This window comes from Leptopilina boulardi, unplaced genomic scaffold (assembly GCF_019393585.1).
Source record: "Leptopilina boulardi isolate dan_hultmark-lab unplaced genomic scaffold, ZJU_Lbou_2.1 LbouV2_325, whole genome shotgun sequence".
Classification (NCBI taxonomy): Eukaryota; Metazoa; Arthropoda; class Insecta; order Hymenoptera; family Figitidae; genus Leptopilina; species Leptopilina boulardi.
The window spans coordinates 5,437,198-5,458,239 of record NW_026137891.1 but is presented as its reverse complement, the minus strand read 5'-3'; the positions used below and the strand labels follow the sequence as shown (position 1 = coordinate 5,458,239).

The 21,042-nt window shown below is 25.5% G+C and overlaps 5 protein-coding genes across 6 annotated transcripts in view; 1 reads left to right on the top strand and 4 right to left on the bottom strand.

Moving 5' to 3' along the window:
* Positions 1-580: 580 nt before the first annotated feature.
* On the bottom strand, positions 581-1,833 carry LOC127284590 (uncharacterized). Its single transcript, XM_051310105.1, has 2 exons — positions 1,376-1,833; positions 581-1,191 (listed from the first exon to the last, which is right to left on the bottom strand). The coding sequence occupies exon 2, from the start codon at positions 1,182-1,184 to the stop codon at positions 780-782; it is 405 nt and encodes a 134-aa protein (XP_051166062.1). The 5' UTR covers positions 1,185-1,191; positions 1,376-1,833; the 3' UTR covers positions 581-779.
* Positions 1,834-3,843: 2,010 nt separating this feature from the next.
* On the bottom strand, positions 3,844-6,963 carry LOC127284589 (uncharacterized). Of its 2 annotated transcripts, none has more exons than XM_051310103.1 (6): positions 6,692-6,963; positions 5,627-6,281; positions 4,969-5,534; positions 4,480-4,740; positions 4,206-4,395; positions 3,844-4,127 (listed from the first exon to the last, which is right to left on the bottom strand). In XM_051310103.1, the coding sequence occupies exons 2-6, from the start codon at positions 6,239-6,241 to the stop codon at positions 4,089-4,091; spliced, it is 1,671 nt and encodes a 556-aa protein (XP_051166060.1). In that variant the 5' UTR covers positions 6,242-6,281; positions 6,692-6,963; the 3' UTR covers positions 3,844-4,088. The 2 variants fall into 2 exon arrangements, with proteins under 2 accessions (XP_051166060.1, XP_051166061.1); XM_051310104.1 differs by having other exon boundaries at positions 6,772-6,963.
* Positions 6,964-7,809: 846 nt separating this feature from the next.
* LOC127284587 (putative leucine-rich repeat-containing protein DDB_G0290503) lies at positions 7,810-12,117 on the bottom strand. The gene is made up of 7 exons (XM_051310101.1): positions 11,981-12,117; positions 10,203-11,062; positions 9,539-9,769; positions 9,017-9,396; positions 8,696-8,926; positions 8,453-8,612; positions 7,810-8,313 (listed from the first exon to the last, which is right to left on the bottom strand). The coding sequence occupies exons 2-7, from the start codon at positions 11,046-11,048 to the stop codon at positions 8,272-8,274; spliced, it is 1,890 nt and encodes a 629-aa protein (XP_051166058.1). The 5' UTR covers positions 11,049-11,062; positions 11,981-12,117; the 3' UTR covers positions 7,810-8,271.
* A 1,607-nt stretch (positions 12,118-13,724) lies between these two features.
* On the bottom strand, positions 13,725-14,530 carry LOC127284588 (uncharacterized). Its single transcript, XM_051310102.1, has 2 exons — positions 14,212-14,530; positions 13,725-14,129 (listed from the first exon to the last, which is right to left on the bottom strand). The coding sequence occupies exons 1-2, from the start codon at positions 14,402-14,404 to the stop codon at positions 13,852-13,854; spliced, it is 471 nt and encodes a 156-aa protein (XP_051166059.1). The 5' UTR covers positions 14,405-14,530; the 3' UTR covers positions 13,725-13,851.
* Positions 14,531-16,292: 1,762 nt separating this feature from the next.
* Positions 16,293-21,042, top strand: part of LOC127284564 (major facilitator superfamily domain-containing protein 12-like) — a 376,445-nt gene continuing 371,695 nt past the window's right edge. Inside the window, exon 1 of the mRNA XM_051310064.1 lies at positions 16,293-16,305. The gene's annotated coding sequence lies outside the window, so the exon portion shown is untranslated. The remainder of the gene's footprint in view (positions 16,306-21,042) is intronic.

Sequence of the window (21,042 nt, the reverse complement as noted above, 5' to 3'; positions counted from 1 at the left end):
TCGTCTCTCATATGGAAAATTCAAGAGCCAATCCTCTTTAAAAGTAGCAAAATTTTTGGTTAAAAATACTGAAACTGATATTTCTATACAATTTAAAAATATAATAAAATTTTTCAATAATGTAATTAAATAATAGAAAATTAATAATTTAATTATTTTTAAAATATTTTTAAAAATAAAAGAATTATAATTTCTAAGGATGTATAAAAATTTGTTTTTATCTATTATGAGATTTAGAAATCGAGAGGCTCATATTTTTTTTTATATCGACCGAAACTACGATAATATAATGATGACATCTACGAGGTAGATTAATCATGACTTTTGTAATTGGGATACCAGACTATTCGGGGTCATATTTTTGGGGATAGTAAACATTTTCGGAAATTCGCACGCCTCTTAAATAGATCCAACCAATTGTCTGGTTTTGTTTGTCATTCTCATGGTAATTTAGTTTTAAAATTAAATTCACATTTTCTCTATGATACTTAATAAAATTGAAAGTCACTGCTTAGAATTTTTCTAAAATGTTAATTTATCATAAAAAAATTTAATTCACGAAATATATATTGTAGTTTGTATATTTTAAAATTAAAAATTATTTTCAAGCGATATTTACAACAGAAATTATTTCCTCTATTTTATTATCTATTAGAAAAAAAATTCTAAACTATTATTTTACTAAATAATAGACTTATTGTACATTTTCTTCATTTATTTATAAATAAATAAATTAATATTTAAACTAAAAATATGACTATACTATTGAATAAGTATAACTAAACTGCAGGCTTGCAAGTTTTATGATTAAGACAAATGTCGAAACAACACTTCGCGGAAGAAATGCATTCATCGTCATTATAACAAGAAATTGGAGCATCATACCACCAATCGTTGCTCCTTGGACAAGCGTGCCTCACAGGTGGACATTTTTTCACATGTTCTGACTTTTCCTCCCAAGGAATTTGTGCATGATGATAAATTTTCGGAAATCCAAGAGCGAACCACAAATGCGGTATTAAAATTCCCATCATTGATGTCATAGAATTTTCTTCTTTTGGCTTTTCATCATTCTTTGGACAACAGTAATATTCCCAGTTGTCCGTTTTGCACCAATATTTGCATGGTTTTCCGAATCCCATCATTGCCATTGAAATGACATACAAAAGCACAAGTTTTTTCATTCTGAAACTGACATTTAAAATGTTATAATAAAATAGTTTTATTCTTTTTTAAAAATATTTTTTAAATATAATAGGTAAAATATAACAATGTGAAATTTGTTTTGATATTAAAATATAAATACAAATATATTTAGAAAATAAATATTGATTTTTATTATTTAAAAAAAAATAAATTATTTCGTAATGCTTACCTGGAAGTTGCTTTTCAATTTGATCTTGCTGATTTGAAGAACTTCTTTTATGTACACCTTCCCCCATTTTCTTAAGTCTAAAAGCTAAGTCTGTATTGCCTCTCAGAAGTAACGAATAAATTTATTGTCTGCCTCGTAACTCAGCGTCGATGTCAATTTTCAATTTGGTTTATAAATTTAAACATTTACTAGTTTTAAAAATATGAAAAAATATTTGTCACTTCTATGAACAGTTGTCAGGATAAAAAATGACACACCAATAATAGAAATGTCAAGACAGTAAACAAATTTGTAATATTTTCAAAGTGGGCTTCAACCTTTTTAAAAAACTAATAATTTTAATGAATTATTATTATTAATAATAATAATGACATATTTATATTATTATAAATTACAAAATAATATATTAATAATATGAATAATAATAGTACTGAAATTCAAAAAATTGTTTTAATTTTATTTTTTTAAATTTAATTATTTAATCAACTTATTTTTTTATTATGGTATAAAAAAGATATCTGTTATGCTACTTCTCTAGGATAAAAGATTTTTCATTCCCCGCAGTAGGTAACGCGTTACTTTCTAATTCTGCCTCCGTGCTCTAGATGGACTCAGCGATATAAGTACAAATAAGAATTCGAAAAAAAATTTACATTTAAAGAAAGCAAAATTCGCAAATATTTCTTTTAATTTTCTTTGAGGATAATAAAGTAATATTGATTTTGATCTACGAATTTCAAAATAATTATTAATTATAATTAAAAAATAACTTTTAAGCAACAATAATTATTTAAGTATTTATACTTATAATTAAATTTATTAATATGTAATTTGCCCTTAAATAATTACTGCGCAAAATAAATTCTAGGATGAAAAACTTTTTTTTTACATCAGAAAAAAAACTAATACGACTATTTCAAGAGGATATTCGAGAAATGCAAATGTGAAGCCCATCGAATTAGAAAATACTGTTACTGCTTTCCTCGACTGTTTCATTATTTCCTTTCTGAATATATATACATATATATACTTGGAGCTTTTGTTATTTCTCATTCATCATTAATGAAAAGCACTGCTTTTAAAACTTGATTACAATATTTCTCTTTCGTGAATCAAATTAGACAATGAAAAAGCAACAATAATAAAATTCCATAAATTTTTTACTTCCCTTAAAAAAAAAAAAACAAGAAAAATGTAAATGAAGAAAATTTGTTTAATTTCGTTTTCCCGTTTACGCAAATAACAAATTATTACCTCCCAGTTCTTTGTTTTACGAGGCTATTAATAAGATAAAGAGACTGCTGTTTAAATTCCGACAACAGCTTGAATTCACCTATATACCACATTAGAAACAGTATACAAAAGGGGAAATGTGGAACTAATAAGCTTATCTTAAACTTTATGACCGCTGTTAATAATACTCGCAACATATAAATCTGAAACAGGTGGCGAGATTGATCTCGAAACAAATTTATATGTTTATGACTCGCGCCCTTTCATTGATTAAATTGAAAATTGAACTTCTAATTAAATATTCATGACATAAAAAAATTAAACTATTTGTGAATATTAATAAACTGCGACAATTGTCAAAAGCAATTGAGAAAAAAATGTATAACGTAGAAATAGTTTAAAAACATTAAAACCCGTAATTAAAAATTGCAGAAATAATTTCGATTACATAAATTATTAATAGGATAAACAATATTTAATTAAATTATTTTTTTCTATTTTCATTTTTATTTAAATTTGTCAAATTCACAAATTCCCGAGTTGGGAAATTTTAAAGATTTGTTTAAACTCGCAATTCTCAGTGCGATATTTTTACATATTCATCCCTTTAAAATTTTAACACTGGAATTTCTAAATTTACAAATTTAAATAAAATTACTAAAATAGATAATTCTATTAAATATGTTTAAATACTTCCTCATTCTCGATTATCTAAATTTAAAAGTTAAAATCTTTTATTAGTAAAAAGCCATAAAACTGTCTGAAATAATTTTTTTTGTAAGAATGTATTTTTTTCAAAATTGAAACAATTTCGAAATTAATAAACTATCAATAGTTTCAAATAATTCAATATTGTTGAGCGGAATAATTCTCTCATACTATAATATCGAAATTTTAGCAATACAGAAAACGAGGCTTTTCCATCTCGTGTTTGAATTCTCAGCACGGATTCGAATATCGCGAGGGTTTGAAAATCCCTGGGAAACTCGGTATGTCACGTGAGGTTTCGTTTCCCACTTTAAGTCGACATACACAATCGATATATGGAATTCCAATGAGATTGTCTTTCTAACTGTACCCCCACCTACCTTTTAGAATACGTTCAAAAATTTTGTTTTGTTTACATATGTGATAATAAATTAAACATTTTTTCCATTAGATTCTAATTTTTCTACAAGAAAAAATGTGTTTTTCATTTCTATTTGAATTTTATTTTTCAAATAAAAATTGAAAAGAACTTATTAATAAATTTATTTGTAAAAAAACAACTATTAATATTACTTTGATTCTTAAAAAAGATAGAACAATTATTCTAAACTTTTAATATTAATTTAATTTTTTTGTGCTTAAGTCTAAGTTAATTATAAAACGAAAATAAGTAATCTTAATATCACTGATATAAACAAAAAAGAAAAATTCATTTTTTTCTTGAAAATCGTAAACAATTAAAAAAAATGTACTTTTTGAAAAATAAAAAATTTCAAGGGGCAATCGCTTTGGCGACTTTTAAAGCGTGCTCCTGAAAAATAATGATCGTGTTAATTTTTTTTCCTTCCTATTTGAAGAAAATTACATTTCAATGTAAATATGTACTTACGGGAAGTTGATTTGAATTTGGAATTTGTTCATGCGGACCTTCTGCTCTTTCAGGTAATATTGGCAATAATTTCGTAACCACATCTTCATCGAAATCTGGATTTTTTTTTAAAATCTCCTCTTTAGTAATTTTTGCCACTTCAAGAACTACTTGCGCTTCTTGATATTTATCATCCGAGTACAAAGGGCACCTGTATTTTTTTAAAACTCTCTAAGATCAAGATTTTTTTTACATATATTGTTATTATTTACTATAAAATATAAAATTAACATACAAGTCATGCCTGCTTGCTCCTTGGCCGTTAAAATGTTTATAATCCGTATTAGACACAGGTTTATCACAGAGATAACATTGCGAAGAGCCACATGGGCAACTCATTCTGTTACATCCATCTGATTTTAAAAATTCTTTTCCACAATTCAAGCAACTTCTAATTAGGGCCCTAGTCATCTTCTCCTCTAGGTATAATCGAGCCTTTTGTAACTCTAAAACATCTTCGCACTCGTAAGGAAGATGATTAAGTTTCTTACAGCGCCTAGAAAATTTATTTATTTTATTAATAAAACTATTATATTGTAAAAAATATATAAATTTTGCATATACGTATTAATTTTACATAAAAGTAGGGTGTAAAATATTGTGTAATTCCGATTGGATAAAAATTTTGCTCAAAATATAAAATTCATCATTTAGTAGAAATCTATTTTTAGTGTTTCGATTAAAATAATTTTTCAATATTGAATCAAAAAAAATTTTTTTTAACCTGCATGATTGTTTTTTACAATCTTCGTTCATACAGAAAAATATTTTGCTCTCTTCTGGCACTTCAACCATTAAATTACAAAATGGACAGCTTTCTAAATTGATTGCCGCTGCAGCAATTGCTTCCTCTTCCCATTTCTTCATCAAAATATTATAAATTTTGGAATTTAAAACATTTTCCAAGGTCTTTTGACTAAAAGAACTTTTACAGTTAGCGAAACAGGCAATATGATAAATACCATCTGCAATTTTACATTCTGTGCCAAAAGAAATGCATTGATTGCAAAAAATGTGACCATTGTCACATGTCGAACTTTTTGATGGTGAATCAAAATTAAAGCATACTTCACACTGTAATAAGTCTTCTTGTGAATCATTTAAATTCATCTCATTATCAATAAGTCTTCTATTACAAATAAAAGAAAACTCTTGCACTTGATTTTGTAAGTTTTTTAACGAATCTCTTGAAATTGGTTTTAAAATTCCATTGTGTTTATCTTCCAAAATTTTCGCTGTTAAACTTGGATTATACTTACAAGAAGTAAATTCTTTGTGGATCAAACTTTGCTGTTAAATAAAGAAAAAAAAATTATATATTAATTACAATTAATATACAAAAAAAAAAAAATAATTACTAATTGAAATGTCAAAATACTTACATCCAAATTATTAAAAAGTTCGAGCAAAAGTGCGAGTATGAGAACATTATCTTGAGAATTCCTGTTAATATTTTCAAAATATTGAACAGGGTTTGGAATTTCTTTAAGAAATTCTTTTGCAGAAAACTTGGTAAAATATTTGTTAAATTCATTTTCGAATATTTTTCGTTTTACATAATCATCACGAGTTGGGTATTTTTTTTCTATTAAATTGTCTTCAATAAATGTATGTATTTTTTCTGGATTATTAAAATTTGTTTTGGCATAATTTTTTAAATACTCAGGATCGGCATCTGGGAAAATGCCAATTAATCTTTCTGCTTGAACATCATAAGCAGCAGCAGTTTCAAATCTCCATGGTTCTAAATTGACTCCAACATTCTCTAAATCCACATGATCGGCTCCATTTGCTAATAAATTTTCAGTTATATTGACAATCAATTGTTCACTGTTTTCAGAATCCTCTATTCCATATGTGTTAGGATTCAAAATCATATTTTTTATATATTGTGCATCTATATTTGGAAATATGCTTCTAATTTTGTAATAAACATTTTGTTTATATGGCGGAAGATCTTCTCTTACACCAGAACTTGTGCTCGCGGGGTTATTCATTTTTTTTTTAATTTAAATAATATATAGCACAAATTTCAACCTGTGAAAATTTGAAATTAAATAAATACACAATAAAAATGTTATGAAAACTGTCATAGTTAAAATCAAGTATAAGTATGTATATTTCCGGTTATACATAATTGTGAATGTAGAGATGAACGATAACACAACGTAAAATTTCAAGAAATTCTTTATCTTGCTATGATAAAATAATATACATAAATGCGTCTTTGAAAAAGAAAATTTTAAACAAAGATGAATAAAACTTTTATTATATTAATGTAAATTAATATAAATTTTACAGTATTATTAATAAAATGTTTGTAACGCCACTCGCATTCTAACCAATAAATAGTAAATTTAGAAAATATCTATTCTGACACAATTTATGGTAAATATTTTATGTAATGTATTTAATTTAATAAAATAAAAAAAAAAAAATATGTTTACCCTAGAATAAGTTCCGCGACCAGCACAGTACTTCGTTTAACATAAAATCAAACAATACCACGAGGAGGTTAACAACTTACTGGTCAGTAAGCCGGATCAGCAGTCAACGATCTGCCTTCATGAACGCCTCTGATTACACATTTAAATGCCATTAAAATAGCCAGATTTTAAATTTAGCTTTATATTTCACAGTATGCACGTAATAAAAGTCACTGTGAATAACTCAATGTGGTAATAAAAATGGCGACTTTCTTAAAGCACACAACACAAAGGTTTACGGAAATGAATATGATACCCTCAACTTCCGGTACAAATTACAGTTATTTTCAAATTATGAACATTTTTTAGTTTTCAATAAAAAATTTTTATAAAAAAAAATTAACTATTTTTATTGATTTATTTATTTTTGCTTTTTAAAAGTGCAAATTATTTAACTTGAGTTAATAATTTAATTTATTAAAATTATTTAAAGAGGTTAGTTTGACTTACGTAGTTATCAACTCGTTTTATTTTGGCGGTTTTTCACATCTGAACACTTCTGAATGGGAACGAAGGAAATAAAGTGTTGTGAACATTTTATCTTTATAAATTAATTATTTTAACATTTAAAATAGTGTTTTTTATTAGTGATTTTTACTCGAATGTCAATATAAATATGAAATTAATAATTATTTGAAGTATCGTGATAAGAAAAGATGAAAATTTACCATCTTTGCAAATTTTCGATTTGTGCCACACCTCCAAAAGTTGTGTCTACAAATCCAGTTTACAGTTTTATAAAATTCACAAAAAATAGTTAAATTTGATAGTGTTACGAGTTTCTAGAAGCTTAAAGATGAGGAATTTAAGGTAATTCAATCATTTTATTATTTTAAAAAATATATTATTTTTGTCTATCCGGATATTTGCATTGCGCATATCTGAAAATCTAGTATTCATTTAAAATTATTTTAATTTCATCATTTAACAATCTTTTTTCAGTAATTAAATTATTTTCTCTATCTAATAACCTCAAAATATATGAACAACATTATTAATTTCTCAATAATGAAAAATTAGTGTAATAATATATGTACTTAACATTTGAGGTTAAATTGTACTTCGGATAATTGTTTTTGTATTCAAACTTTATTTTCAAGTAACATTAATACATACATTGATTTTTCATCATCGATTTTCAAACATAACTTGATAATTTAACAAAATTAAATTGATTTATTAAAAAAAAAAAAATTTTACTGAACTTCAATTCAAAGATGTTGAATTATTTTTAAGTGTAATATCGTTAATATTAAAACGTATCGAAATTTAATACAGTTTGTATTGCGGATCATTCAGAAAATAGATATATACTTTATTCGACGTTCACTGAAATGAAAAACCGATAACCAATAAAAAGTGTACAAAACAAAACTAAAAGTGAACATTTTTTTAATCGATGAAAAAAAAGTAATGGTTTTTACGTTAAATTAAAAATAAAAACAATTTTAACTGATATCAATAATTAAAATAATAATTTAAATCTTAATAAAAAATATATTCATGATATGGTTTTCTATTTTCAGGATAATAGAAAGATCTTACAATTCCGGAAGTGTTGATGATTCCGTTAGAGCATGGGTCTGGAAAGATATTCAAAAGATATTGGTAAGTTGATTTTTTTTAACAATTTAGTATAATTATTTTTAAATCTCGTTAAAATAATTGGATAATTTGAATAAAAATTATGCAAAATAAATTTTGGAAGTTAAAATATTTTACCGAAACAATTGTTGTATGAGAGTTATGATGAACTGTTGGAAGAATTGAATCCATATTAATTTCGAGATTAGGATCAATTTTGAGTAGTTCATTTTTTATTTTTTGTGCAACATACACAACATTAGAGGCATCTGTATTAGCAGTAATAGGAGTACCACATCTAAAAATAAATAAAAATATTTTGAAATTCTTGTAGGCGAAAAGCGAATTTAAAAGAAAATAATAATAATAATAAATACTGACCCTCGTGATATGTGATCATGTGTAATACCTGACTTTCCACAAAAATAGCAAAAACTTTCCCCACAAGAACAAGTAACAACGTTACACCCGCCATCTTTAATTATTTCTTTACCACATCTGCATTTTCGTACTAAAGCAGCTGTCATTTTTTCTTCCAAAATCAAACGTGCTTTTTTATTTTTTTCTATTCTCTCACATTCTTTTGGCGAGTGATCCAGTTTTTTGCACAATCTATTAAATTTCAAGATTTAAGTTTAAAAAATAGCATAACTAAATTATTAGTAATAAATTTTATTTTAAATATTATTAATTTTTCTCTACCTGCAGGACTTTTTTCCACAATCGAGATTCATGCAGGTGAAAATTTTATCATTTTCCGGTGGAATTGAAGCATAATAACAAAATGGACACGATACTAATCCTTCGATTTTAGCTGCTGCTATTTCTCCTTCTTGTACTTTTGACAAAAGAATTTTGAATTTATCTGGCGTAAGAATTTTTTGCAATGAATTTAAATTAAATTCGCTGTTACATTCTTGAAAGCATTTTATACGGGGGCAACCTTTTGCTAATTCAGTATTTGTTCCTAGAATTGCACATCTATTGCAGAAAACGTGTCCTTCTTGACAAGTTATTGCCAATTTTGATGAAGAATTTATCTTCTCATAACAACATTCGCATTCTAATTGTTCCTCATTTTCCTGAAAAAAATTTTAATATATTTTTAATAGTTTTTTAACTTGTTTTTTAATATTAATTTTGTTATGATAAATTTTCTCTATTTTTACAAAATTTTAATTACTGCTTTTTTTGATGAAAATTTTTTAATACAATTTCACTAACCCTCATCATTTGAAGTATAATTTCTTCACGATCTATTTGCTGTGCAATAAAATCATGTATACTTTCTCTATGAATTATATAATTGAATTCAAACATAGCCTGCAAATTTTCTGCTTCTATTTTTGTTTTCTCTCGATTTATTTTAATTTCGTTGTTCATAATTTTTAATAATTGAAATGTTTTAACAGCATTGAATCCCTTTTTCGTATACTCCTCGGTTATGGTTGATACCTATAAAGTAAAATTTGTTTTATTCTTTTTTAATGTTATTGCAATTAAAAAAAAATTCTGGATCAATGAGTAAAAAGTTTTGAACGTTCAAATGAACAAAATTTTTTTTGCGACTTTTTTAAATACGAATTTTATTACAAAATATTGTTTTAGATATCTAAAAAGAAGTTATTAATTTATTAATTGTTTAATTTACTGTTTTATTTTACATTGATATTATAATTTTTAATAATTTTTAGATTGAAAAAAATATTTTAGTTCATTTGAACGTTCAGAACTTTTGGTTCATCTGGATCAGGAAAATTATTTGATAAAATGCTAGTAAAATAAAAGTAGAAAAAAATAATTAATTATAAAATTTTTAAATGCAATTGATGGCATGCATGCTATAATATAAGTAATATAAAATTAATATACAAATTAAAATATTTACCGTTAACTTTCTGAAATAGTTTTTTAATAATTCGAACATAGTTGGACTATATTCACATTTTCTTGCAGGATTTTCAAAATATTCTACTGCATTTGGTTTTACTATTAAAAATTGTTCAACATCAAAAGGTTCAAATTCTGTTTCTTCTTCATTCTCATTTTCATCCTCTTCATTTGTTTCTAGAGCATTATTTTCTAATTCTTCAGTCCCTGAAAACGCTGTTGCTTCAAATGTTTCATTTTTTGATTCCTGTACATCCATAGACATTTCAAATTGATTTCTGTTTGTTTCTTTATTTAAAATCTCTTCAACAACGGCATTTAATAAATCTTCATTCTTTAAATTGGTATCATTCGCTTGGCGAATGTAAATCCTTTTAATAACTTCAGGATCAATATTGGAGAATATTTTGTTTAATTTCATACAAGCTTCATGACACTGTGTTTCTTGAGGCGTAACCGAATTCAATTCTGCAGTGAAATCTGATACTGATTCATTATTTTCAATTAATTCAGTTTCCAAACTGGAATTCAATTCTCCAGTCAAATCTTGTATTGATTCATTGTTTTCAATTAATTCAATTTCCATAAAAAATTCATTTTCCAAATTGGAATTTAATTCTGTATTGATATCTGATATTAATTCATCATTTTCAGATGATTCAATTACAATAGCAGATTCATTTTGTAAACTGGAATTGAATTCTGTATCGTCATCTGATATTAATTCATCGTTTTCAGATGATGCAGTTACAATATCAGATTCATTTTCTAAATTGGAATTAGAATCAATTTCATTTTCCGAACAATAATGTGTATCAGAATCGTATGTTTCAGAATCGCTCATTTTTATTTCCAAAACTGAAAAATAAGAAAAAAAATTTAATGAATAACAATATATCTTCAATGATTTTTGTTAAAAGAAAAAGAAGTTAATTTTGAAAATATATTTTTAATTAATTAATTTTTTTTAAGCATTTAGAACCGAATATAATAAATAAAACAAAATTTATATCAATTAATTGATTCATACTGTTTTTAAATAACTTTGTAACTTCCTAATTAACTTTCTTTTTAAATAATAATTTTTATATTATTGAGATTGCTAATATCTCTGGTTTCGTACGGCGAAAATTCTTCATATTTTGCAAATTTGTCAAGAATGATAATAAAAACATATGGTAAAATTTTCAAGAAAATCTATAGAAAACGGTTTTACCGATGTGATACCTTAATCTTACTTTAATTATCAAAGTATTCGCCTACATATTATGAGAAATTGCAATCATTTGTATACGATGACACTATCAGTATAATATCAATTAAAATAATAAATTTTTCTTAATGATTCTATATAATTTAGAGAAACTGTAAAAATCAGCATTGATAATAAGAATCTTCTAAATTTGTTTTTATCCGTGATATTATTGTTTGGTTTTTCTTTTGTTATTTTCTACAGTCGGTTTATTTATATATGCATAGCACCTACGTTATCGACTGAAATCTTAGTTACTTTTAAACAGATATTACTTTTATACAAATCAAATTATTTCACTTGATAAGTTATTTATGTTAGTTGATGACTGATATATAATCATAATAATTCAGAATATTCTGAATCAAAATTTCAGTGCCCACGTGCTTTTATTGTTTTTTGACACTTTAACTTCATGAACTGTTTTCTCGATAAGCGAAAATAGAAATTAATCTGATTAAAATACTATAAAATCGATAGACAGAAAAAAGAATAAAGAAATTGAAAAAAGTAATTTTACATACCTTCGTTTATACAACAAACAGCAAGCAGCGAATGAAGGGAATAACTGACATATGATTTTCTTGTTGTGGTGGCAGCACTTTTGTTTGTATCGATATATCGAATATGAACAGGAAAGTAATTAGTATACAGAGGAACCCTATTTTATGGGTGAAAATTATTTTTTAAAATTAATTTTATTTATTTGTGATGTCTTTCAATTTGCAAAATATGATATTGTTCAAATTTTTCTTTTTTAAATTTTATATCCATTTTATTAAAATAATAAATTAATATTGAAAAATTATTATGTCAATGGAAAATTAAATTCTTTTTGGATATTATAATCAGGCCTCGGATTATACTACTTTTTTCGACTTATTTTAATAAAAACAACTTTTTCGCCTTTTTTTTAAATTAAAAAAATAATTTTTAAACAAAATACGTTTTTTTAATATTCAATTCAGATCTTCTTCAAATCTTCTTTATTTCAATTAATTAACAAATTTTTAACCAAAATTCTTCACTAAATTAATTATTTTTAATAATTTTAATAAAATTCTTCAAAAATTCAATTATCTTAAACTATTTTTCAATTAAAATTTTTATGAAATTTAATAATTGTTTATAATTTAAAAAAAAATTATCAAATAAAATTACCAAAAAATTTTAATTCAAAATCACTTAAAATTTAATTATTTGACAAAATTTTAGATATTTTTAATGATTTTTATAATATTCTTTGAAAAATCAATTATCTGAAAGCATTTTTCAATTAAAAATTTTTCAAATTATTGTATTTTTGTCTGCAATTTCTAATAAAATGTTTTAGTGAAATCATAAAAAATTTTAAATTAAAAATCAATTGAAGTTGAATTAATTTCAAAAAATCAAAATTTTAAATCTTTGAAAATTCAATTACTTGTAAAAAATGTTATCTAAAATTATTTGATAAATTATTTTTAGTTCTGTATTGAAGATTTATTTATTTCAAACATAAACGATAATAATTTAATTATTGTCTGAAAATTAACAAAAATTTTTGAAATTTAATTATTTTTAAAAATTTTAACTTTAACTTTTCCAAAATTATTATTTAAAAATCTGTAAAACTTGATTAAGTATTGCCTGAAATTTTCTTGACCATCAAAACTAAAAACTATGATAAAATTTTAAATTCGAATTAATTGATTAAATCAAATTTAAAAAAATTATAAAAATGGAATTTAAAAAATTTTTTTTTAGAAACTTGTCCTACTTAAATAAAATTTTGAAAATTTGTCTTTCAATTGTTCAATTCTAAAATATTCGAAATAAATTTTCTTGATAATATTCATTAAAGAATTTTTCTCATTACAAAATCAATAAAATGAATTTAATATCTAATAACATTAGTTATTTAAAGTAAAATATTCATTAACCAATTAAATTTTGTTAAATTAAAAAAATCGACTTTTTCGACTTTTTTTGGTATATGAATCGACTAAAACGACTTTTTTTGTGCCTTAAAGTTGATCCGAGGCCTGTTATAATGTATTCAATTTAAAATTTAAACAAATGAAAATGGAAAACAAGTTTTTTTTAGTCTTTTTAAAATTTTACAATATCTAACGTTATTTTAAAATTTTATTTTTTCAAATTACCGTTTCTATTTTTTTATCGGTTGTGTTATCAGAATACGAATTTTTTTTCTCCTCGAAGATGAGTGCAGTTTTGATAAATAATAAAAAAGAAAAATTTTTCGATAAAAAGAAAAAATCGATGATATGCAGTTTAAAATTAGTTTTAATAAACATTTAAAATTTTTTACTTTCAATATTCGGATTTTTTTTATTATAGTGAAAAATTGTTTTCGTTCTATTATTTAACAATTATTGTTTTTTTTATATATATTTTATTTTTTCTTTTTTTTCTTGATTTTTTTGCTCTTTCCATTTTTACCTGTGGAAAGAGATGGAATTTCTATAATTGGTGGAGGTGGTCCTGGTTTAGGCAAGGGTCGATAATTTCGGGGTGCTTTTAATTCTATTTCAAGGGTGTGTTCCACGGTATCTGTTTGCAAGACACGCTTTTTGCATCTGAGTAAAAATAATTCTTCTTCTGGTTTTTTTGCTGGTGGTTTCCTGTTTGGAATAATATTAACTTTTGTACACTCTTCTCGGCAAATATTTTCTATGAAAAATAATTAAATTTGTAAATGTAATGACAATTGTGAGAAAAAGTTTATTTAGAAAATATTCAAAAATAGTTTTACCATGTGCACAATTGACACGAATGGAATTTAAAGGCGTTGTACTTTCTTGAACCGCTTCTATTTGTCCGATGTTTTTTGGTACTTTGATTGACATAAAATTATTGTCAATCTCATGTGAAATCTCCTCGTAGGGTTTTTCATAATATTCTCCTCCTCGTGAGTCATATATTTCCGAATTACACGAAACCGCCATTTATATCACAAATAATTAAATTTTTGTCAAAATGTGGAAATTATTATTTATTTGATGAAAATATATGTGTTGATTTGCCATGATGATTTTGGTTATATTTGAAGTTGCCTGAAGTTTGATTCAAAGAATTCAATTTTTTTTTGAGTGTAATTATGTTCTAAAAATCATTAGTCAGAATTTTAATTTAATCGAATTTCATTTGTCATAATTAGTTTTGAGCCGAATTTTTATTTTTTAAATTAGTATTTTGCAGAATTTTCATCAAACCGATTATCTATATTAAGACCTAACTGAATAAAAACGTAACTGGAATCGTAATCGCAAACGCAACCGGGAGAATGAGTTAGAGAAGGATAGACATATTGTTTGTCCTAACTCATTATTCCGTTTACGATTCCGGTTACGTTTCTATTCTGCTCAGGCCTTTACTTAATTTTTATATATCCGAAAATTCATTTCACAGAATTTTTATTTGTTCGAATTTTTATTTGTTAGAATTTTTATTTGTCCGAATTTTTATTTGCGTGAATTTTCATTTAACATAATAGGCATTTTAAAGAATTTTTATTGGGTAAAATTTCATTGCATAGAATTTTCATTTTATTCTTTCAGATGAATTTTCATTTGTTCGAATTATTATTTGATATATAATTTCCATATAACTGATTTTTTATACTACAGAATTTTTATTTAACCGAAAAAGGAAAAATCATTTAACAAAATTTTTAATTAATAGAATTTTTATTTGTCCGAAATTGCAAATGACCGAATAAACAATCGACAAAAAGATTTCGGCGCTATTTTTAAAATCGACTAATCAAAAATTATAAAATTGTGAACAAATGAAAATTCATCTGTAAGAATAAAGTGAAAATTCTATGCAATGAAATTCTACCCAATACGAATTCTTTAAAATGCCTATTATCTTAAATGAAAATTCGAGCAAATAAAAATTTGAAGAAATAAAAAAAATAATTATGATAACTGAAATTCGATAAAATAAAAATTCTGACTAATGATTTTTAGAACATAATCATGCGTCCCTTTTTTATTTAGCTTTTTTATAAAGTAAAATGAAAAATACTTTTTTATAAAAATAAATTAGTATTTATAATTGCACCGACAGAAAAAAAATCCGGCTTCTTTTTTTAAATGTAAGCTTTTGATTTTAATTTCGATTTCTTTTGGTGGAGTAATTTTTTCGAACGTGACTGTTGAACGACGCGGTTTGGCGATTATTTTTCGCCTCGAAAAAATGAAGATAGAAAAGACGAGGGTAGTAGAGAAAATAACGATGGCATGTGGCCCAGTATAGTATAGAGAAGACCAAAGGAGTATGTATAGGTACTTCATCATTCGAGTGTTTTGCCAAGAACTGCGAGGGAGAGAGAGAGAGAGAGAAAGAGAGAAAAGACTGAGAAATGAGGCTGTAGTGAGGCGCTCTTGTCTCATAATTTCTTCTGGACGATGGATAGTAATTTTAAAAATGTTCTTTTACCATCATCGTACCATTTCTTTTCGGTTCTAAATCATATTTTTTATATTTACCCGAAATTATATACGAAATTTTCATTTAAAGTATTTAGTAATCTTATTTTTCATTTTTACAAAACTAATTTAGAAAACACGTGATGTTTATTTATACCCCTGACAGTTGAGAATCATAACTACAAGCAGTCAATTCGGTCTTATTTTTATCTTTTTTAAATCGCTTGTATGAATTTTAAGTTTTCTATATTTCCAATAATATTGATATAATAATCGTACAGAATTATATAATCTTTCTAAAAGTTTTGACCAAAAAGCTTTTACAACAAAATGAGAAATTCTTCTCTCTTGTCTATAAAATATATTTTTCTGACAGTTAAATCTGCTATTTTCCACTGCGGAAAAATTTTGTGCATGTTCTCTTCAATTTGATTTCAAGCGAGAAATGTGTGTGACTATCGTGCAATATCAATAGAAAGGTGGGGGGGGGGAGAGGAAAAATAGTCGATTTTGGAAGCGCGCTATGTGTCTGAGAATTTTTCCAAGTCAACGTCAGTTCAATATAACAGCTGTCCGATTTATTGGAAGTTTCTTCTAACGATTTGTTTCAATCACCGCGAGGCGTTACAGTTAGGTTGAAAGTCAAAGAGAGAGAGAGAGAGAGAGAGAGAGAGAGAGAGAGAGAGAGAGAGAGAGAGAGAGAGAGAGAGAGAGAGAGAGAGAGAGAGAGAGAGAGAGAGAGAGAGAGAGAGAGAGAGAAAACGTGTGAGATCTCGAAGACAGGAGACTGCTTCGAAAATTCCATCAATCTTTCTTCTTAACTGCTCTTATGGACGCGATATATAGAAGACGTTCAACGTGCTCTATCATGCAAGATATTCTTTGTAGAGCCGAAGATATGCTAATATTATTCGCTTCTTTTTTGTACATATATATATAAAGTTGAGCTGCTGCGAGAAAGAGTTTTACTTTCATAAACTTCTTGAGTTTTTTTTTAAATTTCGATATATACAAATACAAAAAATTTCAAATTCCAAAATATGATTTTTTTACTTTTTTATTGGGAAAATTTATTTATATTACTAATATTATTATATTAATTTATTATCATTATAGTATTATTATAATATTATATTATTACAGTAATATTCCCACATAGCACGACTTCTTGCTGTGAGGTTACTGTAAGGATATCTGTAGGATTTGTAAGGTTACCGTGTAAGCCTACCGTAAACTTGAAGTCATTTTAAAACTTCCGCCATTACAGTAAGCTCACACTGTAAAGTCGTAGTAAGTTAACATGGTAAAGTTGTGGTAAGCTTACACATTAAGGTTGTTGTAAGCTTCATGTAAGGTTACTGTAAAGTTGCTGTAAGGTTATTACTGTACACATAGAATGTTATTAATAAATAAATTTTATTAATATTTATGCGCAGTAAATTTTATTTAACAAACCCTATTAGGGTTCATGAAGTACTTTACCAAATATATAATTTTTTATAAAAAAAATTTATAATATAATATATATTATAATATAATTATTTTTAATATATTTTCTTATTACTCTATGTTTACAGTAACCTTACAGGAAGCTTACCACAACCTTACCATGTAAACCTACCACAACCTTACCATGTAAACTTACCACGACCTTACTGTGTAAGCTTACTTTAGCTTTACTGTGTGAGCTTACTATAATGGCAGAAGTTTTAAAATGACCTCGTCGTACTATGTGGGTTAATATTAATTATTATTATTATTATTAAGGGGTCTACCCACTTTAGACGTGCTAAAATGAAGGCTGTTTTCAAGAATTTTTCTAATTGGTTTATATTATAAATATTGACATATAAGTTGTTAGACTAAAGAAATACACTTCCGAAATACATGAAAAAATTTTTGTTATTTGTTTTTTTAAAATTTGATATGCATGTAAATGGTAGTTGAAAAAAAATCCCCCAAAAAAGATGGGTCCACGCTGTTGATGAAATCTCTGACATGGATTGTCCGAAACCAAAAAATCAAAAAGTTTTGGATTCAGTGTGGTAATAGCTATTGCGCATATCAAGGGATTTTTTATTTTTGCAAAATTGACAAAATGGCGGACATTTTTCGAAAAAACTAACACACGGTTTTCTTTAATTTTTCGAAAAATGTCCGCCATTTTGTCAATTTTGCAAAAATAAAAAATCCCTTGATATGCGCAATAGCTATTACCACACTGAATCCAAAACTTTTTGATTTTTTGGTTTCGGACAATCCATGTCAGAGATTTCATCAACAGCGTGAACCCGTCTTTTTTGGGGGATTTTTTTCAACTACCATTTACATGCATATCAAATTTTAAAAAAACAAATAACAAAAATTTTTTCATGTATTTCGGAAGTGTATTTCTTTAGTCTAACAACTTATATGTCAATATTTATAATATAAACCAATTAGAAAAATTCTTGAAAACAGCCTTCATTTTAGCGCATCTAAAGTGGGTAGACCCCTTAATAAATTAACTATTAATATTATTATAGTAAAATAGTTATTCTCAGTACACTGTAAAAAGAAAGTCTTTTTTAAGGCTGAAAAGAGGTCTTATTTTAAGAGGCAACATTTTTAAGGCAGCTTTGCTGATTTACGCAATGCAATTTCCTAGGGGGAATTTACTAGTTAAAAACGTGGACACTTGACTACCGGTATTACACCTCATATTACCCTTATTACTAAGTATTACACGTTATTACAGAGATATTACAGAGTTTTTTGCGTTATTACAGCACCATAATAAAGCATTATTACACGGTATTACACGTTATTACACAAGTATTACAGGAAGAGTGTCTAAGAAAATTCCACCTCGGCATTTTCCATTAGAGCTACTAGCGCTGATTTTAAGACTCATCTGAAAATAAGATCTTCTTTTTACAGTGTATTAAAAAATTATATTTGAATAAAAAAAATATTTCTTTAATATAAAAGATAAACCAATGATTTTTTAAATAAAACAGTTTTGAACAATTCTATATTAATTTAGAGGTTTCTTCGATTATTGGTTCACTTTAATATTTGTGTTTAATATCAGGTATAACTTTTTGCAAGTGAATACACATTTTGGTACATTCGATAAAAATAACGATTCGTTCAATTATCTGAAAAGAACCATATTCAACGATTTCTACCCTTTCTCTCTTTTTTTTACTCTCGTTTACTTTTAGAAATATCTCATAATTAGAATTAAAAATAATTTTTATATTCCCCTTTTAATTTTTAAACGGTCGAAATTTACAAATTATATCTACTTACACTGAAAAAAAAATTTATTTGATTCACTCGATTACTTGACTATTATCAAATGAATATTTATTCGCATCAAATAATTATTATTTGAGATGGTATTTTTTTCAAATACAGAAATTATTGGTTCAAATACAATTTATTTAATTCAAATAAAAATTATTTGTTTCAAGTACTCTTTAAATTTGAATCAGCGGAAAATCTCTGATTGGGCAGCTATAACACAGTAAAAACAAAGTCTTAAACTGTTTACACCTTAAATTAAGCCCATATATTTTGCATAAGTCTGTCCTTTTTTAATTGGTCTGACTCCGTTTACACCTTAAATTCAGCCTCAAAAATAGGCTGAAATCAAGATTTCTTTTTTAGTGTGAAGTATGCAGCTGATTCAAGCAGCGTAAATACATTGATAATTAGCGTATATACACTATTTCATCAGTGTATATACGCTGTTTGAATCAGCTGCATACTTATAGCTGCAAATTAGCGACGTTTCGCTGATTCAAATTTAGAGAGTAAATATTTATTTGATAACAGCCAAGTAATCGAGTATTTGAATCAAATAATTTTTCAATTGTATTAATTTGGAATGAATATAAAATTTACTTGATTGAAATATTCGTTTACTTGACTATATTTATCAAATAAAAATTTATTTTAATATTAAATTTTTATTAGTCAAGTAAATGAATGAAATACATTTTTTCAAACTGAAAATATAAATAGCTAAAGAAGTTAAAAAATGATCTAGTTTTTTTTAAATTAATTTATTTTAAAGTACACCGAAAAAAATCTTTACCTGGAATGGCGATATATATTTCACTAAAACAGTTAAAGTTTTCGCTATTCTAGAGAAACATATCGCTGTTCCAGATTAAGATTTTTTTCCGTGTATATATACAAATAAAAATGAAAATTTTTGGGTACGTAATTTTTCAAAAATATTTTACGTTTTTGATTTTATGATTTCGTTTTGAAAATGAAAATATTTATAAATAAAATAATCTAGTTTTTTCTATTAAAAAAAAGTATTTCTAACGTTTCATTTGGATTATATTTTTCTCGTTTTTATATTCATGTTCTTCGAGCATTGAGAGTAAAAAATATATATAGATCGTTTAATTTTGTTCGTACACTTATATAAATTTTTTTTGCACGTGTTATAAACACCCGTGACGGTAAATCACTTTTTGATCTTTTCCTACCTTACACTACTATATATATATATATATATATACATAGTGTGGAAACCTTGTAACGACTCAGGACTTTCTACGCTGTGGGAAAGAAGGACGTTCATGATTCAATTTTAGAAAAGAAACTTAATTCTCACTTCACGTTCTACGTTCTTGAAAGTTAAAGCTCTTTCAAGAAGTAACTATAGAGAAGTTTTAAAAATACTTAGCTTCGCTGAAGTTTCGGGAAGGGAATAGACATACAACACTAGTATTGTATACTAACATAATTGTTATATAAATGTAGAATTTTTCATTTTTTTTTTCAAATTAATCCTTTTTTTAATTAAAAAAAATATATATATAATTTTTAGTGGTTAAAATTATCCGTAACAAAAATTATATAAAACTTTTTTAAAAGAAAGTATTGTTTTGTTTAATTTCATACATAACAAATTTATTGTTAGATCCGGGAAAAGTCAGAAAAAGATCATTAATTCCTATAATAAAAACTGCGTGGTCATAACTCATACTAAAAAACCGTTGTTACTTTTAGCTTTTAATTTTTTAGCCGCATGTATGTTTTACCGAAAAGCAGTGTATGATATATGTAGATCAGATATTTGTAAATTTAATGACCAGTGTAGTAAACCATTTAGAGGCCTTTTTTAGTTTTAAAATTGAAACCTC